The 26455-nt window shown below is 42.6% G+C and overlaps 1 protein-coding gene across 4 annotated transcripts in view; it reads left to right on the top strand.

Moving 5' to 3' along the window:
* Positions 1 to 2925: 2925 nt before the first annotated feature.
* SGPL1 (sphingosine-1-phosphate lyase 1) overlaps positions 2926 to 26455 on the top strand; it is a 30328-nt gene continuing 6798 nt past the window's right edge. The window contains exons 1-9 of one of the 4 annotated variants that reach the window (XM_030452996.1): positions 2971 to 3048; positions 10593 to 10758; positions 11537 to 11596; positions 12679 to 12746; positions 14390 to 14537; positions 16141 to 16220; positions 17670 to 17798; positions 24334 to 24422; positions 25886 to 25991. In XM_030452996.1, the coding sequence (XP_030308856.1) occupies positions 3046 to 3048; positions 10593 to 10758; positions 11537 to 11596; positions 12679 to 12746; positions 14390 to 14537; positions 16141 to 16220; positions 17670 to 17798; positions 24334 to 24422; positions 25886 to 25991 (849 nt within the window). In that variant the 5' untranslated portion in view covers positions 2971 to 3045. Of the gene's footprint in view, positions 3049 to 3712; positions 3890 to 10592; positions 10759 to 11536; positions 11597 to 12678; positions 12747 to 14389; positions 14538 to 16140; positions 16221 to 17669; positions 17799 to 24333; positions 24423 to 25885; positions 25992 to 26455 lie in introns of those variants that run through there. The other 3 variants (XM_030452994.1, XM_030452997.1, XM_030452995.1) reach the window with 3 other exon arrangements.

Here is a 26455-nt window from a genome sequence, read left to right as displayed (position 1 = left end):
TTACTACTCAATGGAAAGGCTGTTACAGAACCTCACAGCTCTCTGTTTTGCCTATTGAGGATGGTAGTGAAACTTAGACATCAGAGTGAAAAGAGTAGACTTGTTTTACTGTTGATAACCAAATATTACAACCAAATAAAACAAACCACACAATAAGAAAAATACAGAACAAAGCACTCAAAGCAGGCAAGTAGAAAAAATAGAGGGTAATGCATCAAATCATTACTATATAAGAGAAAGGATAGTGATTAAGAAAAAGATACATCACCACTTGCATACTTGTTACCATCATCTGGATCCACTGTCGCTGGTGAGCCCTGGTTGCAGTGAGGGTTTGGAGAGACATTCCTGGAAAATGAGAAAGTCCTGCGTGGTGTGTCCACCCATAGGTAAGGCACCCAAAGTCACTGCAAGAGGGTGCCTTTTATCCTTAAAAAAACAGCAAATCAGAATGTCTTGCATATTTTGCTCTGCAGAACTATCTGGTTTTACCCCCTGACCAACCAAGACTGAGACTTGGCCAGAGTCCAGGGAGTGGGTGGTAGGGTGCCTAAAATACTGTCTCCAGACGCTGAGTCAGCACAAATGATATTTTTGGGCTGTTAATTGCTGGCATCAGCATCCTGATACAAAAGTTAGCTGCTGACAGCAGCATAACTACTGTCATAACCCAATACAATGCCCACTGATGCAAAGGTTATTAATAAAAAAGACAGGATTCATCTATAGGTCAACTCTGGCTTGGGGCTGTTGTCCAGGCCTTAGCACTGCACTCTCATGGCTACAAACTCCCTTGCAGTTCACAGCTAAATGGGTTCAGGGCCAACCTACACCCATTTGTTCTTGTGCCACCATTGTCCTCTCCCTCAAATGGCTCCTCTCCCACCTCTGTGTGTCCCTTCCTCTCAGCCATGGGTTTACAGTGAGATACAATATTTGTTCCCCTCTACCTGTGCTCTTAGCCAGATTAAACAAACCAAGCTCTCAGCTTCCTGGCTTTATGTGAAGGTGTGTGGTGTAAAGATTAGCAAGGCTTGCAATGCTGAATCCTAAGAGGCTTTTTTTCAGGGTTGAAGGACAACAAGTGAGATTTTCTCTTGCCACCTTGGGAGCCAAATGCTGCTTAGACATAAATGTTGTTTTAAGGATATTTTAAAAATAACATTTTTGGGATTGTCTTAAATAGATGCTTTCTTGTGTGGCAAGCACATGCAAAGAAGATCTTCGTGAGACTGATAGTGGGTTAGTAACAGATCTGTTTGTTTCTTTTTCTGCTGAAAAGCACATCTGATATCTATCAGTATTTCTAAAAACAATCCCACGAGGGCAGTTTTCTTTAGATAAAACTGCTGTCTGGTGACTTGTGTAAGATGCCATCTTCTGCGAGGAGGCAGCTTGGATGGCACTGAGACAACCCACACAAACAGTTACCATTTTTAAAGCAGCATAGAGTTAAATATTTATGCTAGCTATAAATACCAATACTGATATTTGCATTGCCATTTCAAAACATTGTAACAAGAAGCCCAGAAGGTTTAATGCAGTGATATAAAAAGCCATACCTGAGTCTGTGCAAGCAAATGTGCATGGATTTATATGCTTTAAAACCAAGATCCGTTTTGTAGTGACTAACCAGAAATTTTCAGTTTTGGGCTAGTGAATCTGAATTTCTTAATAGGTCTGGAAGCTTGAAACAAGGAGTCTCGAGTCTTTTTTATTACGAACACAAGGAGCATTGAATAATTGCAGGTTTGCTGACCCCCACAGGTTCATGCATTGATTTGGGGCCAAACATTACTGTGGTATTTGCCCTGAGGAGAGGAAGTGGAGAGGAAGGTGCCAAGCTCTTCTCCCAGAGACAGGATGTGTTGGGAATGGTTCAAAGCTGTACCAGGGGAGGTTTAGACTGGATGTGAGGCAGCGTTTCTTTACAAGGAGGGTGGTCGAACACTGGAACAGTCTATGTGGAGTGGTCACCATACAACCCAAGCCTGGCAGTGTTTAAGAGGCATTTGGAAGACACATCAATACCACGCTTTACCTTTTGATCAGCCCTGAAGTGGTCAGGCTGTTGGTCTAGATGGCTGTCATAGGTCTTGTCCAACTGAAACTCAATAATGTGATTTCTTCTTAAAATTGCTTGACACAACTTAAAAAAACCCCAGACCCCATGCTTTGAATCTTTACCAGGTGGTGTTTGCCCTGGATGTCTAAAAATTGCTATGCTTGTAGGCAGGCAGCCCTAAATGATATTTACTTGTTGAGCCTGAAGCCCAGCACCCAATGTTTGTTCCATGGGGTAACACCGGGTCTACCCAGAGGAGACTTTAATGTTGCTTTGCCTGGTAACTCCTGCCTTACATTTTGCACAGAACTAAAACTTTCTTCAAAAAAACCAAACAAAAAACCCAACAAAACCAAAACCCAACAAAAATCCCAAACCCCACAAGAACATAGTGCATCTAATAATCTATTGTAAAAGTGATAATTGGTTAACAGGAATAACACTTCTTCTGGGCTTTTACTGATTTTGTGCTAACCAGGTATTTGTCATGAGTGAAGGTGACTGTGTATTAACACGGTTCTGCTGGAGCAAGGGGCTGTTTTGTAGCAGTTAATTAGGACTCAAGCTCTCAGAACTGCTGGTGAACTCCCCAAACTGCTGTTTTCGGGCACTCCTCTCTTCGGGGGAAGTTCTCCTGGTCGTTGCGGAGAGCTCCGAGGGGTCAACACCGGGCAAGGGTCGGGGCGGGCTTATAAGCTCCTTTTGGGGGGGGGGGGGCTTTTTCTTTCCCAGGCTTTTAACCAACAGTCGGCATTTCTACAACCTCTAAATGGAGAAGGGGGGAGGTCACCAAACGGGTCTGACGGGGCCGCCGCTCCCCCTTTTCTTTTCCCGCCGCTCCTCCCTCTGGGCGGGGGTGCGCGCTGCCCGGTAGGGGGCGCTTTGGTGAGAGAGCGGCGGGGGGAGGTGCCGGGAAATCTCGGTAGCGGGGGCCGGGCCGGGGACCCTGCGAGGCCGAGGGGGAGGCGGTAGCAGCAGCGATGGTGAGCGGGGAGGTGTGGGGCTGGGGGGCTCTGGCTCGGCCGGCGGACGGAAGGGTGAGGGATAGGGGTGTCCCGGCGCGGCCTGCGCTGTCCCGGCCCTCAGACAGTGAGGCCGGGGCCTTGTCCGGCGGGGGACCGAGGGCTCTCGGTCACCTCTTAGGGGCTGTCTGGCCGAGCTCGGCCGCCGGCGGGGGACGGGGAATGGGGAGCTTCCTGCCGGGAACCCCCCGACCCTCGGCGGTGGCTGTGGGCGGCCCGTGCTGTGCCCTTAAGCCGTGCAGTACTTCCCTTGTCTCCCACAGGTGTCTCGTTTCAGGCCGGGGAGGGTCAGAAAGGGTATTTTCTGAGGGCTCTGTGGGGTTATTTCGGTGGGGTGGAGTGGAAATTGCACTTTCTGTTTGGTCTGAGTTTTGGTGAAGGTGCCCGAGGTTCTGCTAAAAGTTATCTGGCCAGTAGAGACCCTGTTTACTTACTATTGTTACTTCTTTGTTATTTTTTTTTCTCTCTCTCTTTTTTTTTTTTTTTTTTCTCTAGAATTACTAGAGAATCAAACTCTTCAGTTGCAACTGGGATTGCTTGAAATACAGCTGGCACACAATACAGGCACAGGCACACGGTGCTATGGCATGTATTAGCTGAGTCTTCAAACCTGAAAGGGGTGCTGTCTTCTCCCCCCCCGCCCCAGGAAATTGCCCGAAATCATGGCTGGTACCATGACTGAGGAAAACACATGTTTATGACCGACTGCCTTTCCCACTCGGTTGCAGGGAGCGGCTGTCAGTGCCCAGGCACTCAAGTGCTGCTTCCTCTTCTCACCTTGGCGTCGAGCCATGCCCAGCCGGTGTGTCACCACCTCTGTGTCACCACCTGTGTGGGGGTCAGAGGCAGGGCCCGTGGCGTGCCTTGTGGCTGTCAGTGTGCCTAGCCTTGGACAAGCACCGAGAGCTTACAGGGCTTGTGTTTCAGTTGCTTTTGGCTGCCAAATGTTAGCTCTTGGAAATGAGTAAATACTGAGCACCTTGTGCACGGTGTGGTCTAGACTGGCCTGGGGTTGCTGGGAGCATGCTGCGTGGTCAGGCTGTTCTTGTCTCTCTGTGCCAAGGCTTTGTGGGGAATGCTGCTACATACTGGGTATAGAAAACCTGTGCAGGTTTGCTGTTTTATTCATTAAAGTAGATGTCAGCTTTTACATAGGGTTCCTGGCTCCTGGAAAGCTATTGAAGTTGCCTTTGTACTGGGACTGATGCTTTGTCTGGAGAAACACTGGTACATGTTATTTTTCCTGTATTGTGGTTAAACCCTGCAATCCTTCCCATGCCCTTAGCAAAAAGGGTTGTGAGGCTGTGAGAATTTTCTTGCCTGGATGAGGAAAAGTCTTGCTTCTCCTATAGGCTGCACACTTCTAACCTGATAATCACATGGAGTTTTCCATCCTCTTGCTGCCCTTTTAAGTTATAGATGAATTGCTAACCTAAGTTAAGGGGAAGATCTGAGACAATGCCTTGCTCCTTGCTTTTAGTTTCTCCAGAGCATATTTCCACTGTCTGGTGGTGTTGAGATAAATCTAATCACAGCATTTGTAGAGTGCATGTGTTTTGAGTGGTGTGGCAGTGATCAGAACCTTGCTATGACTGCTCTCCTGTAAGGATTTTGAGGTGGTGTTGTCTCTTCTGGCAGACACAGGGTTCTGTCAATAAAAAGCCACAGTTTCAATCTGATCTCCTCTTTCACCAGTTGTGTCCCACTATAGACTGGTGCTCAGTGAGGGCTGTGCCAGAAAGCCTGATGTGTTCACACTCTTGTTTTTTGAAATAGTGAGGTATTTTTGACCTAAATCTATTGCTCTCCTTCCCTGCATTTTAGGTGGTCAAAGACATTCCCTTTCAAGTATTAGCAGTCCTTTTTTTTTTTTTCCTCTGGACTGGTTAGCACTGAAATCTCTGTGTACAGGCTAAAAGGCTATGGCCCTTTGCTGGTTAGTGTAATGATAGTGGCTTTGAAGTACATTTTCATACTGTCCTTGGACCATGATCTTTAACTGAGATCTGGATTCTGTGGGCTGATGTTGTAGCAACTGTGTTGGTCTCTTTGCAACTGTGTTGGCTGTGGTGACTGTGATACACTTTTAATTCTTAAGATTTGTGTTTCCTAGAGGTTTGCAGGTGAAAGTCACTGGGAATCCCTTGTGTTCTGTGCGTTTCCATTTCCTTTGCCCTTCTTAACTCATCCAAGTTCAGTCCATGCCATGTATCAGGAAGGGCATGTGATCAGGTATCCCAGGGGCCGAAGGGTTTTGGGAAGATAGACTTTGAGGATCCTGTGGTCAAAGTTGCCTAAGAACAAGGCCTGTGATGTATAATAGCAACATTCAGTTTGTGCTGATATTAGGGGTTTTGTTGGAGGCTTGCATAACCCTGCTGGGAAGCTGTGCCAGGTCTTGGTGCTGCCTTTGTTCACAGATGCCCTTTCCAAGAACAATTGCCATGCCATTGTCTGCTTTCATACAGCTCCCAAGAAGACTTTATCTTTTAATGCTGTGTGCACCTCTGCGTGCCACTGAGCTGCTCACAAAATGTTTCAAATAAATGTCCATTTTGTGCTCCAGAAGGCATGCAGAAAGGACCCTGATCTGCATCTAAGAGCAAATGTGTCCAGATGACTCCCAACACAAAGGGAACTGAGTGCTTATTTTATTCTAATCATTGTGGATGCCAGTAGAGAACCTTTCCTTGCAGAAACTGCACCTCTTTGGAGGCAGTGACCCACGAGAAGATCTGTAATGGGTTTGCATAGGGGATCTATTGAGTGGATCCTGCCTCTTAAGAGATTTGAGGTCTGTGCTATCTGGAGTGTACCTAGATGTTTGCAGAAACTTAGCTTCTGTAAATTGCTTTTTATAGGGAGTAGGAGGAGCAACAGGTAAGAACATCTTGTGTGTGATTTAGGTTAAGTGAAATTTGAAATGGCACCTAATTTTTAATGTCTTTTGGACTTTTTAAAAACTACTCATTTTTTGAGTCTCGAATTTGCCTTTTTCCATCTTGTTTTGATAATTTTGTTTGTTATCTGCAGTGGAAGCCAGGATGCTGCAGGCCTTACTCAGAGTTGCTGCCTTGTTTGCTTCTGTGCAGAAGCATCCAGCCACTCCCCTTGAACTGTTAGGGCTAATATGTGGGTTAATATGCATATGTTCACTCTGCATACACTACATACAGCAAAAAAACCCCAACCATTGCCAGCCCTCTGTTAAAAAAAGGGGGGGGAGGTGGTGTGGAAATAAATGAAATGCAGAAGCAGCTGGTGGTACGAGGGAGCTGTGGTAAGATGGGCATGTCCTGAATGTGTTTTTCTTTCATATAGCCTGGTCCATATGTATAGAGGGTCTTGATTTCTGAGAGATGCTGTATCTGGTGTTGCTGTGCCCCCACATCCTTTGGGAAGGGGCAGAGGGGAAACACTGCAGTCTAAACCTTGAGGTATTATTAGCAGCTGACTAACAAATATTATCTTCCTGATGCTTACGTTAAGATACTTGTCACGCTGGGGATGGCAGGGAGGGATGAAGAAGCACATTCATTTCTGGGGTGTGAATCAAAACACTAGAAGCACATGGAGTGATGAGCACCCTCTGAGACTGAGGAGGGATTCATTGCTCCTGTTCCTTGGCACTCCGGTGGGAAGCTGAAGGCTGCAAGTCCAGGAGATACACAGGGTGAGGCTGCAGTTGTGCCCTTTGTAGCCAGAGCTTGTGCAGGCAACAAGGTGGCTAATTGAAGTCTTTCTTCTTAGGAGAAGAATAAAGAAATGAAGCCTGCTGTGTTGTTTCTGGGTTTGTGCGGTTTTAGTCAGGAAGACTCCTAGGAAAAACTAGTTGCATAGGAGCATGGCCTTAATTACAGTGGCAATACCTGTGTTCTGTGTGTCACCCTCATCAGAGCTGACCTGGCTGGGACAGTCACTCTGAGCAAACTCCCTCTGCCTTGATTTACCACACGACTGTGCTGCCTTGTTTGTTGGCTCTGCTGAAGTGAGGAAAGACAAATGGGAAACACAAACACTCAGGTTTGGGCACAGGGAAGTGGTCAGAGGGGCCTTTGGGGAAATGTGTGGATTCAAGTGGAAGCTGAGGATGTGGTTTGATCGTAGCAGTTCCTACTCGTGCAGTAAGCCTAAAACTCATTCTATTGCTTGAAATAAATTTGCCCTTAAAAGCTATTTTTATTCTTTGGCCCGCTTTAAATGCTCTCCCGAGGGAAGGAAGATTCTGCTGATAAAACCTGTTTTTTTTATTCCCACAGGTAGGCTTTTAACGGTGCTTCTGCTTTACAGTGTCAGAAACAGGAGGCGGTTTTAACAGAAGTGTGAGGTTCTCTAGTTTATTGCCTTTGTATTTCTCTTTCTCTCTCTCTCTTTTTTAGGCTTATTAGAGTCCTAAAACTTACAACTGAGGAAATGCTGTTCTGGCAAAACTAAAAAATCTGCTCTCGTTGGCGTTTTTCCCCCCTCTTTTCTATCATCTGGGACAGAAGAGCATTACTGCAGTTAATTTGTTCTCTTTTGTAGTGGCATAAATGCTATCCCTGGAACCAGCTCAGCTAGCTAATGGCTTTTAGAAATAAAGTACTAATGATGTATTCCTAATCTGTGTAGCTAAAAATTCAATATGTAAACTGCTTGAGTTGCTGAGTGCATTAATATCAATACGAATGAGCACTGCAAGTCCTAATGATAGCAATTAGTATTTTATCTGATACCTGGGTCTGTCTTAATGCTCTGAGAATTAAAAACAAATCTTGCAGTGGAGATTTTTTCCCCCATGCTTTTTAGCATGATCCGTAAGTTGTTTTTTTTAAACTACTTCTAAAATAACCCTGTGTCTTCTGAAGCTTGTGAGGGGGAAGTTTCTCTTAAGGAAGAGAAAAACAGCTAATATACTCTCCTATAATGTGAAGGGACTTTTTTTTTTTTTTTGGTGTGTCTTCCAAAATAAGTAGGTTATTGTCTCATATGAAATTCTATTCTGTAGGTAGGCTTAAAATCAGGCCATCATGTTTTCTTTAGCCCAGCTGGGAGAGCTGTGACAGCAGGGGTGAATGGATGCCATAATCCTGCAAAGCTGGAAGCATACCCCTTACTGCACAAGACAGAAGTTTCTTTTGGCTGAAGCTGATCAGGAAAAAAAACCCAACAACACTCTGTTGGTTATTCTGAGTTACTCTATTGTGAGCAGCTCTGTCAGGCCTGCTGGGGAAGGGATTCAAATGGTTTGACTGAATGTAGGGGGAATATATTTGTTACCATTGCCTCCTCCCTGTAAAGTAAGAAAGTGGTCTGGGACTGCAGCCGTGAGGTTGCAGTCATGCCTTGTTGGGTGTAATAAAAACAGTGTTTGAATGTGAGCTTCTAAATGCCCTCTGGTTTCTCTGGGATTAAGTTGGTAATTTGGAAAGCAGAGGGCTGTCATCTTGCTGCATACTTTGGGACAAAGAGGTGTGTTAAAAAACTTGAGTGCTTAATTAGCCAGGGAGCCAAGAAATTGTTTCATTGCTAATTCATCTTCCAAGCCAATTTTCTCTGTTTTTCTTTTAATTCCTCTTTTTAGTATCCTTCTAAATTGATCTCTCTCATCCTTCAAATTCTTGTAAGAATGAAATAAATGAAAGAAGGAGAAAGTGAGAAATATAGAAAAAACTTTACCTCTCCAAACTGTGCTTGTTGTGGGGTGATCTCGGGTTTCTAAAGCTGGAAAGGGCAAGAAATTTGGAAATGGCTTAGAATGAATGTCAAGAAAATAATATTTTATTTGTTTAACATTTGGACATAGCATTGAGTTACCATGTTATCAGTGCTTCCAGCTTGGGGCAAACTTAATGTAAATTATTTTGCCTTGCTTGGGATCACCTGAAGTTCAGAGTTGAGTGGGCTGAATTTATGGACCCAGAGCACTGGAAAAAAGAGGACAGAAGGGCTTTTCCCAGGGTTTGCTTATTCCTGTGATAGGATGTAAGATTCACCACTGGTATTTGCTGTGTTTGGAAAAACTGACTTATTTTTTAATTCCCTGTGTCTGTGTCCTTCAGCCTCTGTTGGGATATGGGCGCCACTAGTCCTCTGCCATGGGTTGATACTGGTGTTTTGCTGGAATTTTTGAGCTTTATTTTTGGGTTGCTTAAATATTTTTAAACTCTCTTGCATTTTATGCATTTTGCTGCTTTTCCAAAGTAGTGAATATTCATTAGTAGTTTTGTTTTGTAAGGAATCCTGCTTTTTCCCATTGATTATTTGGAAGAACTTGGCTTATCTTAGGCTGTTTGTAGCCTGTCCAGTTGCAAAGAAATGACATGTTACCCTGAAATGTAACCTAAAATAATTAAATGCTGCTCACCCATAAGTGAGATCTGTAAAGGGTGCTGAAAAGCTTTAAATTTGTGGTTTATTTATAGCCATCTTTGCAAGCTGTTCTAAATCCACCAAGAGTTTGACAGTCTAAGTATCAAGGATGTATTCCTTCCCAGGTTTATTAACAAATTTTTTTAAAGGCCCCTGGTACTTTCTCTCTTGTTTGGAGGTTGAAGCTTTGTAGTGCTGAGGATCCCCCCCAAAAAAACCTGTCCAGCAAAATGGGGGAAAACTAGGCTTGATGGTAGGTTAAAAGGGTAAATGGATTGGGAAAAGTGTTCTGGGAGTGATTGAAAGAGCTTTTAAAAAAGTGAAGTAAAATGCCTAAACCTTTATCTGTAAGGTGTAACAAATCACCAAAGTATTTATTTTTTGGTTATAGCTCCAAACAAGGTGTGGTCACCTGCATGATACTTATATCTAGAAACCTCTTTCCACAAAACTGTGCTGAAGACCTTTTCCCCTTATGTACATCCATTTTCCCCACCCTGTTCGTTTGAGACTCTTGAAGAGACTGCTTTGAATATATTGATTTAGGTACTTGAAGTCTGTCCCGACAGTAGAACAGCTGGTTTGACATTGTAATTGTTACTGAGTCACAGTTTTCTGAGGTGCTTTTTTTTTTGGCAGCAGCAGTGTTTGTCTCTTAAGTCTTCCCTTTGTATGGAAATTAGATAATTAGATCTTAAACTTAAGGAGTTGCTGATTACTTACATCTTTAAAGATCCAGCTCTGAGTACTTAATAAACCTGTTTTGGTGGTGCCTAATGAATGGTGGCTTCTCTCATGGGTGTATTGTAGTTTACTCCTCATTCGTCACCTAATAATAGAAAAACTATTTTGTCTAATTCCTTAGAAAAAATAATGAGATTTAACATAATTGCTTCTCGGAGCAATGGTGAGATCTGATGATGAATTTTGGGTCTGTGAAGTTTTCACATCTTACTTGTTTGCCTTTGGTTCTTCTCTTTGAATATTTGAAATCTCTCCTATTTTTGTTGGTAGTTCTTGACTAGAAATGAATGACAGCCACCTGCTACCTGTTCTGTTTACAGGAATTAAGGAAAGCATTGAGTCTGTGTACTGAAAAGCACCCTTTTTACAGACAATAGACTCATAGACCTTTTGATGCTGTTTGTGTGCAGGATGCCTTTATTCCCTACAAAGAAATCCTCCAGATGTACTGGGAGAAAGCAACAAGCTTTGTGAATGCCCAATGTGATGGACTTGAACCCTGGCAATTGATTGGGCTGACATTTTCTTCTACTCTTCTAAGTGTGTGGCTGCATGGCTTTCTCTTCCAGTCTGAGAGTAAGTATTTGAAATGGGGGATTTTCTTACATTTGGGGGTAAGGGGGCAGAGTTGTTCTTATGTCTGGGAGAGGAAGAGGATAGAATGATGACAGCTGTTTGTTAAAACAGGCTGCCTACTGTCAACCAGTATTGACAAAACCCTCTGCCAAATTAAGGTCAAGGTCTGTCTGATCAATAAAACACCTCCATTCCTTTGGAGGGTGTGGTAGGCCAGCCTGGAATGTGCCTGCATCTTCTTCCCTTCCTCTGAACTCCTTTTTTGCTTTTGGCTAAACTATTAACTTGCCACAACACACTCTTCTTGCTCTAGAGCTGGAGAAATTTATCTGAGAGCTGGGTTCTTGTGAACTTAGTCATGGATGAACAAGTGTCTGCCTAACTCTTGCTTGTGATTATTTCTCTTCCTGCTGAGGGAGGAGATATGGTTTTGATTCAGTGTTGGAGGCATGTTTCATCCTCAGAATATTTGAGATAATTGTGTGTTGTATTGTTGTGTGATTTTTTTTTTTTTCCTGAAGCATCTTCCTGTTTTGAGCAGCTTCCGATCTTGACAGTTTTTACAGTGAGATTTCTTTTGATGAATCTGCAATTTTCTCTGATTCTATGGTGGTCACATTTAGCTACCTTGCTCTCAGAGAACATGGTACTTTGTGGTTCCCACAGGCCTTAGGGTTATATACTCCAGTGTCAATTTGTTAAAAATAGCTGAGTTTTTAACTTGAGGTTTACTAATATGCATCTCTCTTCCTGAACCAGCCTTTTGTTCTATTTAAAGACAGGATTAGCTGGACAGTGGGAACATCTATGAAAGAAACAAAACAATATGAAGCTTTTGGTCAGTACAGGGTTGTGTTAGCTTCTTGGCTAATGAATGAATATTGTTGTATTATTATTATGATTGAATAACGAATGAATATTAATGTATGAATATTTTGTGCAGGATTTTTTACATATTGACTGCTGCAGGATCTGACTAGATTGCCTGAATTTTTCAGGAGTTTGCAGTCCTCTCTCACTGTGGAAGTTATTAATGAAACAGTGTGCACACTGAAATGTGCAATAGAAATGTTATTGTTAGGAGTCATAATGAGTATTTGCTACAAAAGGTATCAAACTGCAATTACTGTCCTTCTGCAGCTTTTCAAAATAAATATGGAGTGAAATATACATGAAGTGGTGAGGAAAATGTAGATAAAGTGGCGAAGTCATTAAATTGTTGGTTTTTAAAGTCTGTGCAGTTATTTTTTGGTGTAAGTATCCTGTAACCACTGGTGCTCCATTGAAATGCCTGTAGGACACAAAAGGAATTTTTGCTGGCTGTAAAGCATCTCTGTCATCCTGCTTTCATTTCTGCCTTTAGCACTACCCCAGGAATTTCCTGGTGTTTGTGATTAGTGGCTTCTCTCATTACAATATTTAGACTGTGGTGGAATTTCTGCTCTCCCCTCTTCTCTCCCTCTCTTTTGAGTTTCCTCCAGTCACATCATATGTTTCCTATATCAAATAGCCACGCACGGGGTGAATTCTTGTCAAGTTACAGTTGAACTATTTCCTCCTTTGGTCTGGGAGCCTGTTTCACATTGCTGAGTGTTTTCATGTTTCATGTTAATTTAGCAAATCCTAGAGTCTTTGTCTTCTCTCTAAAATTCCATGTCATACAAATTCCACTAGATGTAAGAAAAGTCAAATTATTGGTTCCCACAGGTGGCTACTGTTTGGCATGCCAGGTGTTTCTGTATCCTGGTCCATTTCTGAACTTTGCTCTGATACTATGTTGTTGTGTTATTTTAGTGTGGAATATTTAGCCTCAGAAATACTGAGCCTGTATCAAGGGGCTGTATTGGAAGTGTTGTTGGTTCCTGTCCATATCTTCATTTCTTAGTTATATTAAGTTGATTTCTGCCTTTTGTCTTTCAGGTTTAGCGTCCCGAACTAAAAAACAGTTCTTTAAACTCCTAAGAAAAATGCCTTTTATTGGGGCTATAGTAAGTATTCGAACACCTCATAATACTATCCCAGATCCTTGCTTCAGCCTGCATAGTGCTGTCTTGAGAGCTTACAGTTCTGTGCATCTTTGCTGTTGTGTGGCTGTGATCATAGTCATCTAAGGATGTAGGTCTGGAAGGTCTTCTGCTGCCACCTGGTTTAATGAAAATTATATTTTCTACCTTGCTTTTCTGTCATAGTATTGCAAAAAATGGAGATGCCACTTTTTTTTATTTTTAACCAAGAATCAGTAGGTGCAGCTACAGAATTTCCACTAATGTTTCCTCTTTGTCAGATTTTTTATTTATGGAAGAATGAGACAGGATGAAACTTGAGTTGGTATTCTGAAACAAGGTCTTATTCTTGAGCAAGTGTGTGATAGCCATGTGTTTCTTGTGCAACACATAAAGATAAGTTTTTAATCAGATGACAGACCATGATTAGCTTAGAGCTCAAATACATGTTAGCAGTAGTTAGTGTTATATCACAGCATTACCAGAAGTTTGTGTAATCATTTAAAGGAGACAAGCTGTCTCCCAAGTGTTTGGGTGATTTTTTTTGTTGTGGGGCTCTTTTTTTTCCATAAAAATTTGAAACTACAAATGTCAGCATGATTTAGCACATTAACAACTTAATGGTTGAGAGTTGCTCAGCTTGGTTTGTTTGACCTGATATATGATGATATCACACTTGATGATTGCCCTTTCTGCTTGATGTGTTGGCAGATCTACACATTGATTTTGGGGGCCTCTTATTTTGATTTTTGTCAGGCCTCTTATAGGCAAATTTATCAAGTGAAAGTAGCACAGAGGAGCTTTTTCCTTTTGCTGCAGACATGGAAGTTGTTCACAAGTTTCTCCCCCAGCCCTCTGTAGGGGACCAGCATCTCCCCTTATGTCATGTTAAGTGCCCCAACTTTTCCTTCTGACTTAAGTAACCTTTGAGTCTAAGACTTGTTCTCATGCTTTTTGTCTGCTTTTTGGAAGAAGAAATCTTCCAGGCCCCTTGTACACAATCCCTATTATGTCCACTCTTACCTTCTCAGGGCTAGTGCTGTTAAGCTCTCCAGTGCCAGAGGACTCCTGGTGTGTCATTTCTGTGTATTGCTTCTGCTCTTTGATAGGCTGATACCAGTTGCTTACAGGAGCCCTTGACTTGAGACATTCCAGTCTCCAGAAGTCTTTAAAGCTGATAGTATCCCAACACTTGGGTTGCCTGGAAAAAAAAATCTCTACTTTGGAATGTGTTGTGAGAACTCTGGGCATCCTGCATGTAAGGTGTGGGTGGGAAGAAAGAAATCTCATAACTGTGCCTGTAGGGGAGATTTCTTTATTGTTTCTCTCTGTTTTGATGAATTTCTAAACTGTGTGTATGATGGCAGAGGAGATGAGGTGCAAAATAGAATGAAGACTTGTATAGATTAAAAATGATGCCTTAAAAAGGTTCAGTGGATAAAAATGTATAATTTTTGCCTTGAGCTTTCATTTTCACAAGCACTGAGGAAAGGGTCTCAAAGCACTCAGGGCTCATCAGTACCCAGTTATAATCTGTCTGAATGTTGTGGTGGTGGTGTGCATTTAACAGTTATAAATAATATAATATGGCCAGTACCATTGTTTATAGGGTTTTCCTTTCTTTTTAGATTCAAAAGAAGATTGATGAAGCCTTGAATGATGTCACTTCCAGTTTATCCTTCCTGAAAGATGAAAAGGATTACATCAAAGTGCTGCCAGAACAAGGCATGAGCCAGCCTGAAGTATTGGAGAAGATGAAAGAGTACAGCTCCAAAGGTATGAGTGTCAGTCTGTGCTGCAGCAGAGCTGGCTCTGTTTGGCAGACGTAACATTAGACTTTCTTAAATGAGATCTAATGACCCGTGCTCATGGCTTCCTCTTCAAATGTTCTTCCCTGTTTTCCTTCACTTGCAAGTTTTTGTCTGTTATCCTTCTGGAATTGACTAATGGTTTCTAATACTGGTTTCTAATGCTGTATTTGGGTATTTACAGTGAAATTTCATTGCTTCCCCAAGAGTTGCAGATTGGTGATGGGAGAGCTGAGGGAAAGAGAAATATGGAGATGATTATTTTAATGCATTTTTATTACATTTCTGAGCAGTTGATGTTCAGCTTTTACCAGGAATGTGTTTTCTGTGAAAACCCAGGGAATACTCATAATAAAAAACTTTAGAGCAGGATTTTTAGGGAAGTTCCAAGACCGTCTCTTATAGTCAAAATCCTAATTGTTTGCAACTTGAAAATGCCATATTAGGAAGGCAAAGTCATGATATTCTCCTCCTGGCCTGAACTGCACAACCAGTGTCTGAAATTTAATTGTAAATATCTCCATCCTGATTCATGTACCTAATACACGTAATGTGCAAATTCAGGTGACTTGCTGTCCACAGGGGAAGACACAACTGCCTTGTTCCTATCCTAAGTTCCAGAAATACTTTGAATTTTCTGCTAGAACAGTGCATCTGGTCCAAATTCAGAAATGAACAGTTTTGCAGTCAAGTATCCTGTAGCAACTAACTTCTTTTCTACTGTCATGTGTTGCTTATGTAGCTTTTGTCTGTTTTCCCTCAAATTATTATTTCCTTCCTTCACCAGGTTCTTTCCTTTTTTTCTTTTCCAATGCCGGCCTACTTTCTTCATGTTTCTACTCCCCTTTGAAAGTAGCTTGTGAAATGAGGGTTGGATTGTTACTATGTTCACCTTGTGAAGCTGATGCCATTGAGTATTATGAAGGAGGCTAAAAGGGCAGGGAGGATATAACCAAAAAAGTGGAAATACAATGCTGGTGGTTTTGGAGGCAAATGCTTAATTTGGTTAAGTGCCATCACACTTTGATGACTGAGTTTTGTTAAACTGTTGACTGAGTTGACTGAGATTTGTTAAACCTTCAGAGACAGATTGTTTTAGGTGGAATTTATCTGAAGCACCCAGCATGGTAGGTTTTAGCAATACAAGCTTGGCCTTTCCATCTCCTCTGAGCTTACAGTGGTGATAGGTTCTCTTTGAAAGTGGCTTTAACTTAAACCACTTTAACCACTCAGCTGGTTGGACATTATTTTGGGGAGATTGAGTGGGGATTAAGTAGATTACACATTAATATAACTGCTTGCTGCAGCTAGATGTTGATGTGCTGACTCTTCGGTCATGACTTACAATTTGCTAGGTTCACAGGATATGTGATACCAGAAACTTGGTGTCTCACACAGCTATTTCTGTGGCACAAAAATCATACTTGTTCCCCAGCAGTGAAATCTCAAAAGCTGAAGACTTGACTGTAGAGCTAGTGGGAGAACTTCTCTGTGCTCTTCTAGATGTTTTTTTCAGATGTTTTCTGTGAATGTCTGGATTTGCAAGCAGTGTGCTCTTCCTTCTCTTTCAGGAGACATCCATTGGCAGGATGGGAAAGTTTCTGGGACTGTGTACAGTGGTGAAGAGAAACTCACGCATCTGCTAGTGAAGGTAAAGTGCAAGCAGTCTAACTTTGCATCTTTGCAGGTATCTTTAGCATCTTCAGGGTGATCAGAAAGCCCTCAACAGTGTTCCAGTACCTTTCAAATAGGGAGGATCTGAAGCTAAGGCTGCCCAACTATGACCACAGAGCCTAGAGTAGGGGGAATTACTGGCAAAGCATTTTGGACAGTGTAAAACTGGCCAAGTGGCTATCCCTGTGAAAACCCCATGTAGAGATAATTTGGATACAATCAGGTAAGATGTTGCTTTGAGTTAGAAGCTCTTACAAGTGGACTGGAAAGCAGTACTGATTGATTCAGAGAATGGTAGGTATAAAATTGACAAAGATCAGCTTCAGCAAGCCCCCTGGCAGATGTATGGCTGGAGTGAAAGCATCCTCTGTCCTGTTACTGGGAGACCAGGGAACTGGAACAGCTTCACTGAGAAAAACTGAATTCTCTGGGTTTAGGCAAAAAAGTTTGTAAAATTATTTTTGGCAGTCCAGATCTTAGAACAATGGAACATTTACGTGCTTCAGTGGCGTCTTTGTTAGGTCTGTTTACCTACTCAGGAACTTTTCCCTTTGAGAAGGTTGGAAAATAATATAAACAGCCCCAAGGTCTCTTTTCAGATATAGCTACTTTAGGAGTGTTTTTTTCTTTGATAGAAAGGGGAGTCTTGCCTTGCTCCTGGGAAAGGCTTTTATAACAGCTGTAATGAACTCTGTTGGCTTCTATTGCTGTTTTCCTTCTGCTTATTGATGTTTCTTTGCCACTTCTGGGGAAGCATAAAACTTCCTAGAGGGGCCTCAGCTTGGATTGGGTGTTGTGGAAACACTCTCTCTGTTTGTACTGATTAGTTGCAGGGTTTTCTGCTGTATTTCTTTCAATGGCCCCGCAGTTGCGTTTTGATCTTGACTGCAGGAGGCTGGAGCTGGCCTCTTCCAGCCTTATCCCATGAGCCCATGGTTGCAGAATAAGCATGAAATACTGGTTTCCATGGACACTTTTGTTGCAGTGTGGGTGGGCAGTTTTGCTTTTCTGGCTGCTTCAGAATTCCTCTTCAATATTGAACTTGAAAATTAGTTCTGCAAAGTGTATTTTTTGGTGGCCTTCATAGTGTAAAACCATCCTAGGGTGTACATTGTGTTCTTTTAAAAAAGTAGCTGAACAACTCAACCTTTCTTTACAAAAAGAAATACTGCAATGTTATAGAATCATTCCAGAGGCTAGAATGCCCTAGAAATACAAGTTTGAGGTTTTTTATCCCCTCCTCTCAGCCAGAGCTTCCCAAATTGTGCTATTTACTTGCAGCAGGAGTGAAGTCCAAGGAGATCTGCAGTCCTGTCTGTAGGTAAATGCAAGTAATTCACCTACAGAGTGTATATGTTGAGTTCCCAAGTCTGCACTGATAATTCTGTGTGTCATTTGCAGCTTTTTCTGTCTTTGCGTTCTGAAGGTGTACGAGGAGTTTGCTTGGAGTAATCCCCTCCATCCAGATATATTCCCTGGTTTGAGGAAGATGGAAGCAGAAGTAGTGAGGATTGTCTGCACACTCTTCCATGGGGGCCCCAACTCTTGTGGTGCTGTAAGTAGCCTGTCTTCAAGTTTCCCATTAACATTCTGATTATGTCTGACTTGGATTTAAGTATAAAAGCACCTTCTGCTCTCTAGCTGAGGTTAAACCTGTTCTGGTTTAACCAATATACCTGTACAAAACATGGTTGCTAATAGCTCTTATTGGTGAAGCTTTATGGGAGACAATTCAACTCTGGAAGTTCTTTAGAAAAGAAAATTTAGTCTTTTTTTTTAACACCCTGAAATGATACAGGCTTGACAGCACCTGGAAAAAAAGAACCAGTGTAGTGTAGCCTGGCTGGTTGTCAGTGGGGGATGATGAACAGAGCAGTGTCACTTTGAGTAGTTCTCTGAACTGGAAATCTGTGAGCTTGCCAGAATGCTCAGATTGAGGACCAGGCCAGCTGGCTGCCTGGCTGGTCACCAACAAGTGGCTTGAAGTATTGGTGATACAGGCATGGCATGTATTGCCAGTGTCCAGCTGGAAAGGCTGTCCCAGGCTTATGTGGCCTTCTAGTGTGCTAGGGTGGAAACCAGTTTTAAAACCTTGTTAAGAGTTCCTAGTGAGAGTCAGGTTTGTGTCCTTAAACTGATGATTTCAAAGAGCAAGGGTTGTGAACTTGCATGGTGAATTATTGCTCTGAGAATAAACCATACTTTTGTACTTTCCTTTCTCTTGCTCTAGCTTTTGAGTACAGATCCTGACTTTCTTAGGCCAAAATCTCTCCTTGTTTAATTGGTGCATGGTACAAACAGGCTGCTTAATAACTTCTGAGGAATTGGTTCCATTTGTGAGAAGAATCCAGGTGAGATTTTTCTGGGTGTATTGCTGTCTGTAAATATGCTATGAGGGAGAAGGACAGCAGTGGCTGAAGAGAACTCTGGGAAAGCCTTGAGACAAGAATTTAAAAGGTGAGGTGCCCACCTTCAAGCATGGAGAAGGCACATACCTCTCTGCTTTTAAAAAACATTTAACCTCACCATATATCCATCTGGTTTGCAGAGCTGAGAGCACTGCTGTGATTATCCCTGGAGTGGGGGAGAGGCTGAGTTTAAAGCTGTTGAAACTCATCAACAGTTGAGATATCAATTGGTACAAGAATCAGATAGCTCTGTGACAATCATGTGCTTGGAGGACTTTGCTTGCTGAAGCCTGCAACGTGCATGTTCAGTTTTTGTTACGTAAAGCTTGTGTTGTAAAAATGTCAACCTTGGCTCTGTTTGCTCTTTTGCTGACATTTAGAATTGCCTAAGAGGAGAGATTCAAAACAATTGGTGATCACGGACAGTCTGAGACCTCCACACAGGCTGTCTGGAAAATCCTTTTTTTTCCCTCTGCTCCTTTCTTCTTCCCATCTGAGGAGCGTGCTGTGATATCCAGGCAGAAGCAGAGCAAACACCAAGCATCCAGCCTGCTCTGGGTGGTGGAACATTCCCATTTGTGGGCAGAGAGGGAGGGTTGAAAAGTTGATTGGCCGGAAACAGAAGATTAATTGCAACCCCGTAATTATCTTGTCCAAATGAGTCTCTCCAGTGGACTTTTTGTCTTCCTCCCATGTTGCCCTTCCTGACTGTGAAGAGTGTCCAGAGTTGCCAGTCACTGATGGAGCCGCATGGGTGGATATTATGGAGGACACATGCTCATTAAGTAGATGGGTTCAAAGACTTCTCCTATTTTCTTCTCCCCAAAGCACACCTGGCATTTCAAAATTATTTCTGGAGGCTTGAACAGTTACAAAGCTATTTAAAAAGAGCATTTTTTTTCAAACTCATGCTATGCTTTCTGTCTCTGGAAGGCCCTGCTGTAGCTGGTTACTCAAACTGCTGCAGTTACACGTCAGTAACTGTTGAGGCTGTAAAGCAGAGAGATGGTGACTGAACCAGAGAGAGTGCAATGGAGTGGGTTGTCTTTATATTTAAATTGATCTCTTTAGGAGATGCTGCTGGCTTTCCTACTGAGACTTCTGGTTTACTTCCTTTCTTGTAGTGTTGAAAACCAAAACAATTTTTTTTTAACTGAATTTCATCACTGCCATTTCTGAGAAGCAGTGTGTCTTAGTACCAGGTCACTGTCCAATGATTTTACTAACTTGATTTAAAGGAGCTGGGACTCCTAATCCAATTTTGTTGCTTCCTGGTGATGGTCCCTTGAGGACAGATGCAACTTGGTGGTATTTCTGAAGGGTGTCTCTGTGGCTAGGCTATGTGGAAAAAACTGCTAAAAGTTTCTGTATTTTTCAGTGAAGCAATTTCACTTCCTTTGTGCTCTCATTTTCGTGATGTTGCAGAACAGCCTTTTATGGAGCTAAGATTCTGCTGCTTGGTGTGGGAAAAGCAGCACATTCAATCTGTTCCCAAAGCTTCCAGCAACCTTGGGATCCCTGCATGGTTCTGCCCTGTGCCATGTGGACATTTTCCTCTGCAGCATCTCAGGAGATCAATCTCTTGCTTCCACTTAAAAGGTTTTTGGTGTCTTTTTAGATTTCTAAACATGAAATCAGATGAGCAGCTTGCATTATTTACCGAAGTTGCCTTTATTTGAGACCTGGGGGCTGTAATTCTCCTTATTTTAAACATGGGCATAAAACCAACAATATCCTTGGAGGGGGGCAGTGTGCAGACATGTGTTTGCCTTGCATTGCACCAAGAGATGTTCCAGGTTTTAAAGCAGTTTTTAAAGTAATAATTTTCAGCAGCAGATTATTGCTTTCTATTTCTCACTAATTACTGCTTTTGTTCTTTCTTTTAACCATGTTATGCAAGAGCAGAGAGACAGGAATATTTTTTTTTTGGCTCCCAGGAGATTCTAATCAAATTCTTGCAATAATTTGGAAGGACTAATTAAAGCTCAACAGAGAGGAGGAAGGGGGGGAGTTGGTTCTTGTCTGATGTGTGCATATGTTCCTGTTCATGAGGTGATTTATTTTGCAGTGTTGGCACTGTCGATTTCCCTGCTAATTTGGGAAGAAATCATCACTTTTATTCAAGCTTCAATGATTTATTTTTTTCCCAGTAGTTTTCTGAACTTTGAAAAAGAAAGGGCAGCTTTGAAGTACAGGGGAAAATTGTATGGGGCTGTGTGGGTGAAGCGTGTGTGTATTTGATGTCAGTCTCTATGCATTTCTATGCACTTCTGTAGCTGAGAGAGGCAAAATCAGCAGATGCAAACCTAGCCTCCTGTAGACACTGGCTTTTCTCTTCCTCCCAAATACTGGGGCTTTCAAACTTTGTGGCAGAGCTGGCTGCACATTAGAGGTAGCACTTTTAACAATGAAATGTGAGTGATGTGTCTTGGGGGTGGGCTTAAACTTTTTAGATCTGTCGGATTTTATCTGTAGTGAGCAGGTCACCTTGAGGGAGGCAAATAGTGGAATTTACAACCTGTAGGTTTACAGAGGTTTTATGTGAGCCTGCCACTATGTTATGACCATGCAGTAGATTGTGGTGTATTTTTACTCTGAGGTGCTACCTTAGAAATAAATTGTAGTTTGTTTTCTTATTCATGGGGTGGTCCAGGTCAGTGAAACTTTTGGTCAGCTTTGTCTCCAGGGTCTGAAGAAATGCATTTCCTAAGGTGAAAATTCAAGTAAAACTTTAGAGAGCACGAAGTAAAGTGGTTCTTTATGTCTGACAGTTTGATAGTGACATGCAAGTGGCACAGCCAAAGAAATCCTAGCATAGGGACAGTACCTGTTATTGCTGTTTTAATGTTGAGGTTCCAGAGCACTGGGATTTGAAGGCGGGAGCGAGCGACAGGAGGGGTATATTGAATTTAGAAAGCAGGAGGGATATTTTTTCCCAGTGCTTTCTCCTCTCCCATTTGGGTAATAAAAAATAAAATAGGAACAAAAAAAAGTCTTCTTGCTTCCTTCTTCCTCATGCTTTGCCTGGTTTTGAAAGATAGGGCAGGGTTACAAAGCTGCTTGAAGCAGGATTTCCAGCCGCTTTTCCTGGGGCATTGCTTGAGCCTGTGGACTTGTGATTTAGAGGCAAGAGAAAAACCCCTTGTGCAAGCCACTGGCAGTGCTGAATCACTGCAGGCTGGCCTGCTGCCCACCTGCTGTGGGCCGTGGGGAACTTGGATCCTGTGACAGTGATTCAAGCCCTGGCTACAGCAGAACAAGTTTGCTGTTGATAGCTGTGCTGACAAAGCTTCCTGAACGGGAGCAGACTCCCTCTGCGGGTATAAACTTCTGGACCAAAAGGGTTTTTGCTGTGGTAGCTGTGCCAGGCTAAAGGTGCTGCAGGAGATGGAGCTGCTCTGGTGCATCTCTGTGGTGAGGACTCATGTAGTTACCAGTATGCCAATTTAGGAATGGTCTGGCTGAAATTCAGCTTTTTGCATAGATTTTCAGCTGTCTGAACAAGCTGTCTGTGTGTTTATCTGCGTGCCAGTCTTGGTGGATAAAGGTTTATCCTGGATGCTGCTCTTCAACTTGTGTCTGAGCAACTGCTGACTCAACCTCCCCAAAACTGTGTGGTTCAGCATTTCCATGCAGGTGATAAGTCAGATTGTGAAGAAAAGTTTGCCATATATGAGGACAAAATGTTGGTGCTTTGGTGGAAAGATCAAAACGGGAATAAGACTGTATGGAGACTGCTCCTTGTGGAACAAATTATCTAGGAGAGAGTAGAGGTAGGGACTGTGTGCTCCACAAGGAGCAGTCCTGGTGACATGAAGTGTCTGGTGTTCAGTAATGTGAATCCCCAACTCGTGCCTTGCAAAGTTTTCAGTCATTGCAATATTATAAGCAATCTTGCAAGCAGTGTTACAAATATGCAATAATCCCATTCCTTTTCTCCCACCCAGCTGCAGGAAAGCAATCTATGTTACAGTGGCTGGTTGTTTTGTTTTTTGGTTGTTTTGGTGTTTTTTTTGTTCCCCCCCCAAGGTAATAGCTGACAGCTTCACAGATCTTTCCACATGAAGGTTGAGAAGTCAATGACACAGCCCATAAAATTCTTAGGACATTGTGTTCCTGCTACCATCTATTTGCTTCACAATAAATGTAATGATTTCTTTATCCAGTGTGAGACTCTCAGGGTTTATCTGTGACAGCTGTTGCTTTTAAACTACCAAAAAAGCAGAAAGTGTCTGTGCTGTGACAGTCACTTCTACACTGCCTGTGGTGGCAGCAGCTGCTGGCTTGGATCTTGTTAGTAACAAATGTGGCAGTCTGTTTTATGTGTCTGAACTTTGTTCCTTATCTTTGTATTTCATGTTCAGTCGTCATGCAGTCATACTGCTCCTTTGCATTTTGGGAGTTTGCAGGTATATCAGCTGGGAAAAAAGCAAAGCAGAATGCAGACTAGCAGTTGTCATAAGGCATGCAAATGTGATTGCATCCTTTTTATGGTGGTTTGGTTTTTGGGATTTTATGGGGGGAAAGAGCTAAAGGGGTAAGTTGCAGTTGGTTCAGTGTTTCTTAGGATCAGAAGTAGTCCTGCATAAGTGCTACAAGTAGCTTTTAATTACTTTAAACTACACTTCTGTGTGCATGTCACAGGTACTCCCATCCTCACTCAGTGTTGCAGTCAGTCAGTCCTGCAGGCTGCTTGAAAAACCACCCTCTTATTTTACTAACTTAAAATTTTACTTTGGAAGGTTTATACCCACATGCTTTTTTTGTCCAACAAGAGACAGTCCTCCCACTTGAGGAATTAACTTCCTTTGAGGAGTTTCCTTCATTTATTTGCAACAGCTCCTGAGTTCTGGTATGCAGTAGTGAACTTAATGGAAAAGTTTGTGTGTACCTTCCTCTCTTCCATCTCTTGATGTCCCCTGGTTCTCTTGTGGTCAGATTAAAAAGGGCTGGGGCAGTTCAGGATTGTGGGACACTGAGGGTCTTACTGGGGAATGCGATGCATAAATTCCTTCTGGTCAAAAATATCTTGAGTCCTTGAAGATTTACAAGCCCTGTCCTGCTGTTGACCAGACCTAGGCTGGCCTCGGCAGAGAGAAGGTGGGAGGAAGGTCTGTGCTTTGCAGTGCTGCACTTTCTGGGAAGGATTTGTAGCTCAGGAGCAGTGCCAACCTTGAGCTGGCTCCCTGCCTCTGCATGGCACTGCTCCAGACCTAATAAACCCTGCTGGACTTCAGTTAACTTAATACAACTTTGTTGTTTCTGTATACGTGGCATAATTAATCTGTAATCCAGACAAATGATCCCCAGGTATCCAAGAGCTAAGTCTGCACTAGTGGTTTCGTGAGGTGCAGTCAGGTTTGCCAACTAGTGGTGGTCCAGCATGGATGCCCTTTTGTCAAGCTTTTGAGTTGGAGTTTGTTGTTTTCCTTTTCTCTCTTTCCCTTTAAATAGAGGAGTCAACATTTATTGAATTGTGCACTTTCAAGCTGTGTGCCAGAAAGCTACCTTAGAACTCTTCAGTGGCTTCTGCTGCTGCCCTTGAAAACCTGGGCTGCTGCTTTTACCTCTGAAACATCTCAGGGCAGAGATGCTGGGGCAACACCCCTTTTTTGTTTTTTCTCTTCTGCAACATTCATGTAAGTGGCTGTTTTTCTTGTTTGCTGTTTTTCTTCACAACAGATGACATCTGGGGGGACTGAGAGCATTCTGATGGCCTGCAAGGCGTACCGGGACCTGGCTTATGAGAGAGGCATCAAACAGCCAGAAATGTGAGCAATAATTCCACAGTTTCGTTTTCACTTTGGGACTTACTATTCTTCTGAGTGCAGGTGGCTGCTAGAGGCCAATATTCCTTCATTTCATAACTCATTACCACCTCCTCTTTTTCATTTCGTGTCTGAAGGAGAGAAATGGCCTTCTGATACCTGAAGGGGCTACAAGGGCATGGGTCTGTGGGATGAGGGGAGGTGGTTTAAAACTGCAAGAGGAGAGATTTAGATGAGGTATTAGGAAGAAATTTTAAGCCGTGAGGGTGGTGAGTCCCAGGTTGCCTAGAGAAGCTGTGGCTGCCCCCTCCCTGAAAATGTTAAAGGCCAGGCTGGGTGAGGCTTGGAGCAACCTGGTATAGTGGGAGGTATCCTTGCTCACAGCATGGGGTTGGGACTAGATGATCTTTAAAGGTCCCTCCCAAACCATTCTATGAATTCTGTGAAAGTGGGGTCAAAAGAAGTGCAAAAGCACAGGAGCCTCTAAGCAGCTGAGGAGGCATGAATGTTCCTGGCAGCCTGTGGTAGCTGTGCCATCCAGGTGAATTTTGAAAATACCTGTGTGCTGCTTTAAGCAGACCCTGCTCATACGTGCTTTGGGCCCCTCTTAAGTTGTCAGCCCCTTTGAAGTATTTAATGGGTTTGATTTAATCAGATCAAAGAGGGCTTAACCTGAAAACTCTGGGACTAAAGCTGGGCTAGTTGGAACTGAAATAAGAAACTCTGCTAATCATTACACTGCTAATAGAGGGTCTGCTGTCTCTAATGTGCTTTTTTTCTAGACAGCACATCAAAAATGTTTCTCTAGTTAATGACTTACAGGGTTAAAACAGAGAGATGAAGTACTGTGCAGTTCATCTTCTGCTGAGTTCCTGTGGTTCTCTTCTCCCTTCCCTCCTTCCCTCGCCTTAAATTTTTTTGCATGCTAGTAAAAGCTGTGGTAAAGATACAATGCTTCAGAAATCAAGATTAATTAAGGCTGTTCAGCCACTGCCATTAGAGATGGGAGACAGCAAATATTATGTTCTTTTGTTGCATTCATGCTGCTGCTTCCCTTTTGTATTGTCATATGCCCCTCTCAGGGAAGGTAGCTGGTTGGAGACTTTATAATATAGTCTGTTACAACAAAAAATTAAATTTCTTGGGAATAGTTCACAGAAGACCATGCAGTGGAATAGAATTACTTTAATAGTTTTTTTCTGGGTTGTTCAAGATCAAGGGTCAATCATCTTTGTTCAGAACAACACGCAGCCTCTCATTTGTCCCAGAGACCATTTCCCCCAATTTCCCCCAATTTCTTTTTTTCAGCCTGTATGATTTTTTTTTTGTTAGTTGAAAGATGGAATTGCCCTGTTTCTAACCTATCACACTGAAATATCTAAGAGTTTAATTTTTTTCCATCTTTTCCCCTCCTGTAAGGCTTGGGTGCTGCCAGTGCTGACATATGCAATCTGTTGCTTTCCTAGGTTGGTGCCAGTGAGTGCTCATGCAGCATTTGACAAGGCAGCACACTACTTTGGGATGAAGCTGATTCACATACCCTTGACCAAGGCTATGGAAGTGGATGTTCAGGTATCACTTTAGGCAGCACTCTCTATGGGAAATTAGCATTTAATGTGGGAAAATAACTTGTAGGTAGGTAAGAAATGTACCTGTCCAGGTAGTGAGTCAATGGATAGTGAGGGGAAATAAGGAAAAATGGCTGGAGTGCCTGTCATTGCAGATAAAGTTTTGTTCAAATTAATTGGATGTAAATCATCCCTTTGTCCTGTATGATTGATTTAGAATCAAATAATTTATGTATCTCAGAAAAAAGCCCCCGGATTTCAGATAAGAGCAAACAAAAGCATTCAGGAATTTCCAAGTGGATGAGTTAAATGACTCAGTTGATGTCTGCTGATGCTTGTACCTCATGGCTTTGTTTTCTGTAGGCTTTTGTGTGTTGGTTTTTAAAACCAGACACTGCATGTTTTCACTTTTTATCTTTTTTGGCAGGGTGGCACTTGGTAAATGGAATGTGAGCATCTTCTCTCTTT

Source organism: Calypte anna, chromosome 6 (genome assembly GCF_003957555.1).
Source record: "Calypte anna isolate BGI_N300 chromosome 6, bCalAnn1_v1.p, whole genome shotgun sequence".
Classification (NCBI taxonomy): domain Eukaryota; kingdom Metazoa; phylum Chordata; class Aves; order Apodiformes; family Trochilidae; genus Calypte; species Calypte anna.
Note: the sequence above shows the minus strand (reverse complement) of the source record. Positions and strands in the feature narration are given on the sequence as shown.